This window comes from Galeopterus variegatus, unplaced genomic scaffold (assembly GCF_000696425.1).
Source record: "Galeopterus variegatus unplaced genomic scaffold, G_variegatus-3.0.2 Scaffold11798, whole genome shotgun sequence".
Taxonomy (NCBI): domain Eukaryota; kingdom Metazoa; phylum Chordata; class Mammalia; order Dermoptera; family Cynocephalidae; genus Galeopterus; species Galeopterus variegatus.
In genome coordinates this window covers 28,542-37,737 of record NW_007737909.1, presented here as the reverse complement: position 1 = coordinate 37,737, position 9,196 = coordinate 28,542, and the positions used below count along the sequence as shown (strand labels likewise).

Here is a 9,196-nt window from a genome sequence, read left to right as displayed (position 1 = left end):
CTCTTCTTAGATCCATCAGAGAATTGAGGTCATGGGGCAAATCACTTTCCCCCATACTGGAGAGACCAACAGGCAGACACAGAGAATCACAGGTTACTGGCAGCGGACGCCCAGGTGGAGAAGGCTGTAGCTGAAGCCACTAGTGGTAGAAATACTTTACAATTGACAAATTTTGGAGGCTCAGTGTGGACTAGGTTGAGAGTTAAAAAATCCAGGGGACCCTGTGTCAGGAGCCCCACCAGGTACTCAGGGTGAGGATCAAGAAAACCCCCCTTGTGCTTCCAGCAGGGGAAGGGGGCGTGTGGCCCTTCTGAAATCCTCCCAGAGCTCTCTGTTCTCTTTAACAAGGCCTGGCTACAGAGAAACCACTTTACCAGAGACTAATAGACTGGGGTTTTACCAAAGCTGAACCAACCTAGGGGGTTGGATACATCCAACTCCAGGCTGCTGTAGCGGGGGAAGGAGAAGAGAAATATCCAGCTCAGGCTCACTAAAAGACTGAGACCTAATCAGAGGACAGTGGAGCACGTACTCCCGTCCCCCGCCTCACCACCGCATCAGCAGGGCTCCTGTATAACAGCGGGCAGTTACAGCAAAGAGAACTGCAAGCCTCAGACCCTATTTAGGGAGATTCTAGGGAAAACCAAATACAACAGGAGAGACAAAAACAAAGACACCAGAAGAAATTTTAACCTCTGACATCACAGCTACAGTAAACAGTGAACATAGCCTAATTCCTAGCCAGATAAACAAAAAACCTCATATTAAGGCCTATTTACCTCAGTTGGTTGTTGCGCCTAGTGCTGGCACAATAGGCACAGGGATGGAATAGTCATTGTGGCGGAGGTGGAGGCTATGCATGAGCCCAACAGCAAAAGGTCTCATTCACCAGGGATGATATATTTATTGCTGCTGCTAAATGCAGAACAGCACTGTCCCTTAAGGAGACCAGCTAGCCTCTTGGTGTCAAGTAGTCTACATTGGACCCCTTCTATCCTGGAAAAAGTAGTGACTCATCTTGACTGAACTTGACAATTATTGCAGTCATGGGTTTGCTGTTCCTGTTTGCAGAGCTTCAGCTTGCTCCATATCTGAATATTTAGTCTATTAATCCAGGATGCCACATAATATCACATTGGACCTAAGGACCTACTTTACATGAAAGGAGATGCAGCAGTGGGCATATGACCATGAAATCCACTGGTCCTGCAACATGCTGAAGTTTTCAACCTGAGACAGCAATGAAAAAGTCTGTCTGAAATGCGTCTGAGGGGCCACTTTTGGCATGATAACCAGTGAGGATGTGTTGGCAGTACTCCAGGATGCAGCATATACTCTAAATCAATGACCATTACATGGTGTGGTACCTTAGGTAGAGCACATGGGTCCAGCAAACCGAGGTGGAAGTAGTTCTTACCATAGTTCCCATTCATCTGCTCTTTAATTTGGGCTTCCCACCCCACAACCATGGATTCTGTGTATTTGGAGACCTTGGCCCCAGAGGGGGAACGCTTCAGTGAGCACAGCAAGAGTCCCATTAAATTACAAACTATGTGTCCCACCCAGTCATGGTGGGGTCCTCATGCTGAGGGAGCAACAATCAAGGAGAGGAATCACCATCCAGGATTACTCTGGTCACCAGGAGGAGGCAGAGCTGCAGGAAGAGGAGGGGAAGAGCTTGTCTGGCACCCATGCAATGCACTCAAGTGCCTCCTGGTACTCCTTTGCCCAGAGTTAAGGGTAAAGGGGATAAATGCAGTAGACACAGCCTAAGAAAGGCGTGGTAACGTGGTCTCAGACCTCTCAGGGGTGAGTACCTGAGGTATCCCACCAGGAAAGCCACATACATCAGTGGAGGTGCTAGCTGAGGGAGAGTGCGATCTAGATCAGATATCTGAGGTTGATGATCTGCACCCTTGTGTCCTTAATGCCAGCTGCTGTGGCAGGGGCTATAGTTTGTCCCTCTAACATTCCTTTTATAAGTCTTCCTCGGGAAGAGAGGTCCATCAAAATCCTGAATTAGCTTCTCTCCCAGAACTGATACAAGGCCGGAGGATCTACGTGGTGGTAGACTGTAGTGGAAGCTATGGGGCACTGCCCAGATTCCACCCTCCACCCCCCACCCCTGCACTTTACAACTAAAGCACTCGGTCCCCCAGGTGCTGAGAGTGTTAAAGTCCTAACTTCCTTGTCCCAGTGTGGGGACATCTCCGCAGCGCCAGCCATCCTAGCTCCAGAGCTCCCCATGGGATCAGCTGAAGCCTTTGTTGTAATCAGGTCACAGCTCACCTTCTTTCTCTGCCCAGTCCTGGTTTCTTCCCTCCTCCAGCCGTGGTGATCCAGAAAGTACACTCGAATTAATTTCCTGCAACGAAATCTGAGTCTACTTCTCATGGAAACCAACCTCCAACAATCTCAAGAGTTCGGCCTGTCCCTTCCTATATTTTCTTGTTTTAAACGTAGCTAAGATATCCTTAAGAGGAAAAAAAAAAAAAACTTTAATGTCCTCTGCTCATTTGAGGCATTAGCTTTCTTGATAATATATTAATACAAATGGATACTGTCATACTTTCATATGCTCTGCTTTTCAACCGTTATATGTATCATTAGGAAGCAAGAGCTCATGACTGAGGTCTGTACAGTCACATGGGTTTCTTTGGTAAGCTTCCTGCTTCTTTACAGGGACCACTTGTGATAGCCCAGTGACAATCACATTTTTAGTTCTTCCCAACCTTTATAGCTGCATTTCTCCATCTGCAAAAAGGTGTTTATAAATTTTCTTTGCATTTTTTCTGTTCTACTTTTGTAAAGACTAGGATACATGTCTGACCCCGCCAGTGTATGATTAACTTCTCTCAAAATTCAAATGTCAGTTTAGGCCTGTTCTAGTCTACCCACCTTCCTGTGGAGTAAACTATAAAGCAAATATATTTCACAGGGCCTAGTTTCTTGTATTTCAGGTTTAGTCTAACTTCTTAAAAGCACAAATAAAATGTAGACGTTGCAAAAAACAGGAAATTTTTCCCACGCCATAGTCTCTGTTGTAAGATAAAGAATTGTAACACAGCAAGGTTGCTGGTTCAAAGACAGACAAGTTACTGATTGATATGTAAAGATACTGGGAAGCTATGCAGGGAGAAGGAATGTTTGCTAAGATCAAGACTTTATTGATGGATTGCTTAAATTGCCTTATGGAATGTCACTTTGCTTGTTTTACTGAATGTTACCAGCCTATTTTGTTAAACTATAACCCCACCTATGTTCTCTTCTGTAACTTCCTGGTCTGGAGAATAAAGGCAGGAAGAGAACCCCAATTCATAGTTAATTTCCCAAACAGAAGGAATGCCTCTATCTTGGGGATTCCAGGAGATTAACTGCTTTGGGGCTTCTCACTGCTCAGAAGAGATGGGCTTTGAGTAATCTTTTGTGGCTCTGTCACACAGGGGAAGAGGGGTGACAAATCTTTGGGAGGCAAAGCAACACCTTCCCCCCCTTTATTCTCTGTCCGTCAGAGTGGAGCCAACTGAGTAGCAGGAGGGATCGTGCATTGAGAGAGTCCTCCTTAGCAGTGAATGGGATTCAGAAACATTCTGGAGCTACTTTCCCTTGTTTGTGATAGATGGTGTCCTCAGGGCACCCCTTTAAGTACTATGGTGCAACTCCTCGTTGTGTGGCCAGCCTGACTTCTGGGCTTCAGCCCAGGTTCCTGGGTTTTCGCCTCTGTCCTGTGCTAAGCCAGGAGCCAAGACTGAGCCCAGTCCAGTTGGCTGAGGCTCTGACCCCTTCTTTCAGTTTCTGCCAACTTTCTTTGTTTCTGGTATTTCTACCTTGATCCATATATAGATCCTCAGGCCAAGCCTCTGGCCAACAGCATGCCGGGATCTCTCACCCCCAGAACACCCACTCCTCCCCTTGCCCTCTGATCAGGCCCTTCACACAGATGTCAGCCCAAGTTGCACCTGTTCCCACTACGACTGCACCTGAGACCTCACTAAGACCTTGAGCCTGAACCGTTGGTGTCTGTAGCCTGGGTGAGTTCCCCTGTCCTGTGCCAGCCACCTCAGCAAAATCCTTTCTCACGCCAATGTCCACATACCTGTCACTTCAGCTAGTACTGCTGCTTTGACAAATCAGTCTCTGTTAATGAGAGTTAAGCCCAGAATACTAGTTCCCCTGGTTAGATCCACCACGCTCTGAAGGGTAAAATTGCTGGCAAAGCAAGTGAAAAAATTCCCGGAATTTTAGCATTTATCTTATTGGGACTTTGTATGAAGATTTAATTTAGGTTTAGTTGTAACCAAAATATCTTGCCTCATTAGAAGTTTTGTGGCCTATTATCAAAATATTAGTCAATGCCTACATATCAGCAGGTAGATTATATTATCTTCCCAAAATTACATTATTTAAATTTTCTCCAATTTCAGATTTGTAGATATTCAAGAGGGCAGGTATCTTCTCTTATTTCAAAGCAAGAAAGGCTTAATTTGTAACAGAAAACAAGTAGTATTAACGTGTACACAAGCCACAGTGAAACAGTTTACTGGGATTTATAAAACTGAGAACTACTTACGTGCCAGACACTCTAACATCATCTAGATATGACGGGGAGGGAGAGAAATCAAGTTCCAAGAACCAAGATGTTCTAAGAATTAGCAGGTAGATAGTGGCTTGCAATAAAGAACTAATAAAATGACTAAGGTTATGTTACAGTAGTCTAATAACTAAAACATTAGTTGATCTCTCCAAGGACTGATAAGTAGCTTAAAATATTAGACATTTTTTACAATTTCCTAAACTAAGATCTTACTCTTATAAATATTTACTCAAAATCATTAGTTAGCATAATCTCTTAAGCAAATTATACTTTGCTGGGGCCAATATTAAATTTCATTTTTATTCTGTAGCCCAGGAATATGAGGGTACTTCAAAAAGTTTGTGGAAAAATAGAATTGAAAGATAATACAAATCTTTTCATGAACTTTTTGAGGTACCTCTTACACACTGGCTCTGGATAACCCATAGTAGATAACTTACACACAAATGAAGAAACATTTGCATGTATGCAGCCAGAGAATAGTCTACAAAGCACAATTCACCCAAAGACGAGCCTATAGTTGAGAATAGTATCTTTCCTGAGCTGGGTAAGCAGGAGATGACCCTGTTCTCCTTCAAACCAGTATTCACTTAAGCAGAGACCAATGGCTGGGGCGACCTGCTGGCAGATTCCACCTCATCAAGCTAGAACAATAACCTGAGTATTAGAAACGGTCATTTAAGACCACCAAAGAAGTGACAAGGAAACCACCTCTCTGTTTGTCCCTTCGGTTTGATGGCTATCCACCAGTGCCAGGCAAGATGGCTGTGGACTCTGTCTTCAGGACCCTTTATTTAACTGAATGTTCTCCGGGACTGCTCTTGAGAATGAAAAACCAAAACTCATGTCGTGGGTATCTTTCAAACTCTGTAATTGATCTGGAGATCTGGAAATGGATCTAACAGACAAACGGGACGGGGGTGGGGGGCAGGGAAGGATGGCCGGCCGCTGTCCTCTCGGTCAGGGCTCAGCAAAACGCAAGCAGGGAACCGGCGGGTCGCCTCCCTCCTGGAGCCACGTCAACAACGGCCGGTCTTTTTCATGATCCGCAGGAACTCGTCCTCGTTCACCTCGCCGTCGCCATCCAGGTCGGCTTCGTCGATCATCTCCTGCAGCTCCTCGTCCGTGAGGTTCTCCCCCAGCTCGTTGGCCACGCGCTTCAGGTTTTTGAAAGAGATCTTCCCGGTTTCGTCGTCATCGAAGAGCTTGAACGCCTTCAGGATTTCTTCTTTGGTGTCCTTCTCGGCCATCTTCTGAGTCACCACGGCCAAGAAGTCGTTGAAGCCGATCTTCCCCGTGCCCTCCTTGTCCACCTCGGAGATCATCTTCTTCATCTCCTCCTTCCCGGGCTCGAAGCCCAGCGCCCGCACGGCCACCTTCAGCTCCTTCACGTCGATCCTCCCGCTGCCGTCGGCATCGAAGAGGTCAAACGCTTCCCGGACTTCCAGCTTCTGCGTTTCCGTGAGCTCGGGCTTAGGAGCCGCCCTTCTCCTCTGGCTGCCCGACGCCGGGTTGGCCTTGTGGAAGCTGGCGGCCATCTCTCCTGCCCTCCGTTACCTGCCGAAGCCTCCCGCTCGCGCCCGCGCGCCCCGCCGCCCACCGCGGCGACACCTGAGCCGGCAGGACGGCCCTGCGCAGCCACACTTGTCTTCCGTGACGCCCTGGCGCCGCTGCTCTTCTCTCCACGCCATTCGTTAGCAACCAAAGAACCAGTTGTGTAGGTTTATTTCGAGGTTCTTTCTCTCTCCTTTTCCATATTAATTAAAAAAACTTCTTGGTCTGAGATTACCTAGGGGTAAGTTTAGGACAGTCAAGCCTGAGGCCGATCACTTGGCATTGAATGTGGAGGAGAAGGAAGAGAGACTATTAAATGTCAAACCGTGTGTTCCACTTGACATAAATGGAGAACAGATAAAACGGAAAAAATTTGTCTCCTGACGGTTACACTCAACTATAATAAAACTCTTCTGGCATGTCCTGAAATATGAAATGTAATATCCAAATGTATGATTTACATTCAGTATGTCAATTGTACATACTTAGAGTAATTGCACTTGAGTAATGGGCATAGTTTCATTCACTAAGCTTTTGATTTGGAGGAGAGGAGTTGAATACTACCTTCTGGTAGGTGTGTGTGTGTGCGTGTGTGTGTGCGTGTGTTGTGTGTGTGTGTAACCCCTGCAGCATACTACTTTCACTGTTAGTGGTGTGTATGTGTGTGTGTGTGTGTGTGTGTGTGTAACCCCTGCAGCATACTACTTTCACTGTTTAGCATACATTCAGGGCTGTGCTGAAACCCACTCCTTTAGCCCTTCTTTGGCGGTGGACATGGAGGAGACGCAGCAGGGTATGATGGGACTCAAAATTGCCTCCTGGGAACAATGGCGTCCTCCTGTCAACCAAGGCAGCAAGAGAAAAATGGAAGCTTCTCAGGTGAAAAGAAAGAAAAAAGTTACCAAATAATCCCATAAAGGAATTGCCTTTAGAATTGTTTTGTACTTCTTTAAACAGTTAAAAAAGATAAAGCTGACTTTTATTTTTTAGCTGTCTTACCCCCAAAAATCTCAATTTGTCACTACTAGATCAGTCGCAACAGGTGGCACTTGGAAGAGTTTTTGTATTCCCAATACCTGGAACAGTACTTGACATATAATAGGTAGATTAATATTTGTTGAATAAATGAATGACAGTGTTGGTTCTAAAATACGTTTTGAATCATCAAAATAAAACAAAAAAAATCCAAAAGATCAAATGATGCTAGGAGTGTTTTACAAACTGGTTTTTAAAATTAGTGATGAGATATCATTCACATAACGTATCTCATTACCTGTCCCAGTTAAAAATGACTTAATGGACATAGGGTTTCTAAAGGCCAGGGAAACTTACCTGGGACCTCCCCTCCCTGCTGTCCAGCACTTGTTGTAGATGGTGTCAACTCAAAGTAGACTTTGGAAGGCAGACACTACTGCTGCTGATCTTCCAACACTGCAAATCCTCCTGCTCTGCTTTCTTCCCCATTAAAAAGCCTGGGATCGTATCCTAAGTTCTCGCCTTATTGTCTCTGTGACCTTAGGAAAGTCACTTAACCTCCCAGACTCATTGGAAGCATCTGAAAAGTAGGCATTATAATAAAGCTTCCTAATGAATTTTCAATGAAAAAATATAAAGAAAAGTGTCCTCCCAGACATTGTACATTTCCTTTGACACCAACCCCTCTGCCCAAATTGAGGCCAAGCTATGATGTGTTGGGAAAAACCGAAGGACAGAAGCTGCCTTATATAGACCTACATTTGGGCTAAGCTGAGCTCAAAGCAAAACGGTTGTCATAGATTCCAGATGTGTACAATCAACAGTCACAACAAAGGGCCACCAAGAGCTCTGTCTGTAGAAAACAGTGCCCTCGGTCAGTCAGCTCTTGGTGGGGAGTTACTCGCTGTTCACAATCCAAACTCTGACTTAAAAAGGGAAGGGAAACTTGCATCTATTGTGTGCCTAGTACTGGGCTTGGTCCTCACATTCGTCATCTCATTTAATCCTTGCAGTCATTTCCCATTTTGCAGGTGAAAAAAACAGGGCACAGGAAAGGTCTGTAACACAGGAAAGGTGCATACAAGAGTACACAGCCAACAAAGGCTCTAGGACTTAAACCTTGGTCTGTCTGAGTCCAGTGCTGAGACTTCGTTTAGACACCGTGCTACCTACTCCAAAAGTTGAGATTATTACCAAAATACAGTATCGCTGGGAAGATAAGAGACTGATTTTCTTCCCTGAAACTAACAGTAATTAATTATCTCGCCTAGTCCACAGGAATTTGCAGGCTCTGATACAGGGTCCCAACGTGGGGCAAGTCACAGAAAGTGCAATATGCCTGGTCTTTACATTTGCTCTTCTTCAGTTCTGCTTCGCTGCATTCCCCGCTTTCAACCCCATGCACGAGTTAGTTGGGAGCAGTCTGGGCAAAGTGTCTTTGGCTGGCATTAGGGAGAGTCTATACCATGCATGTGAAAATCAGCTTCATTACTTTAAAGTCACTTTAAGTTGTAGTGAGACTCATATAAAGTAAACAAGATGTCCTGGAAATCAATAGATATGAATGGTTTTTAGTTTGTTTGTTTTGGGGGTTTGGGTCACCCAACATTTTTTGTACCACAGTGGCCTGGGTAATATGCAAAATCAGTTGCTGATTGTCTGAGAGAGGGAGAGGAGATGGTTGTCTAAGTCTGGTCATGGAAACTTAACAGCTGGAAGGAGGTTTAAAAAAAAAAAAAAAGAAATATTGGAATTCCACAACAGGGTCTGGAGTCAGTTGAGACCAAAAGAAAAGACCCACACAGCTTGCTTCTGTTGATTATGCAGTTTTCCATTTGACTTGCATGGTATGAAAAGGTGAGGCTCAGGAGACCTTTAAAATTTAAGTTGCACTCAGCAAATTCAGCAAATTCCAGGTGCCACCCAAGGCAGAAAACATGCATAATCAAGATTCTCTATAGCTGCTTATTTACTTTCCAACAAATGCAGAACAGAGAAAATGCAAATGCTTTACACGGCCCCCTCAAAAGCAGTACAACTGTACTGGGGCAGTAGAGGGGGTGCCCCAAACCA

General features: G+C 45.1%; 1 protein-coding gene across 1 annotated transcript; it reads right to left on the bottom strand.

Annotated features, from left to right (window-relative positions):
* Positions 1-5,613: 5,613 nt before the first annotated feature.
* Positions 5,614-6,136, bottom strand: LOC103610796 (centrin-1-like). The gene has a single exon (XM_008594885.1). It carries the CDS (start codon positions 6,130-6,132, stop codon positions 5,614-5,616), a length of 519 nt encoding a protein of 172 aa, XP_008593107.1. The 5' UTR covers positions 6,133-6,136.
* Positions 6,137-9,196: the final 3,060 nt, after the last annotated feature.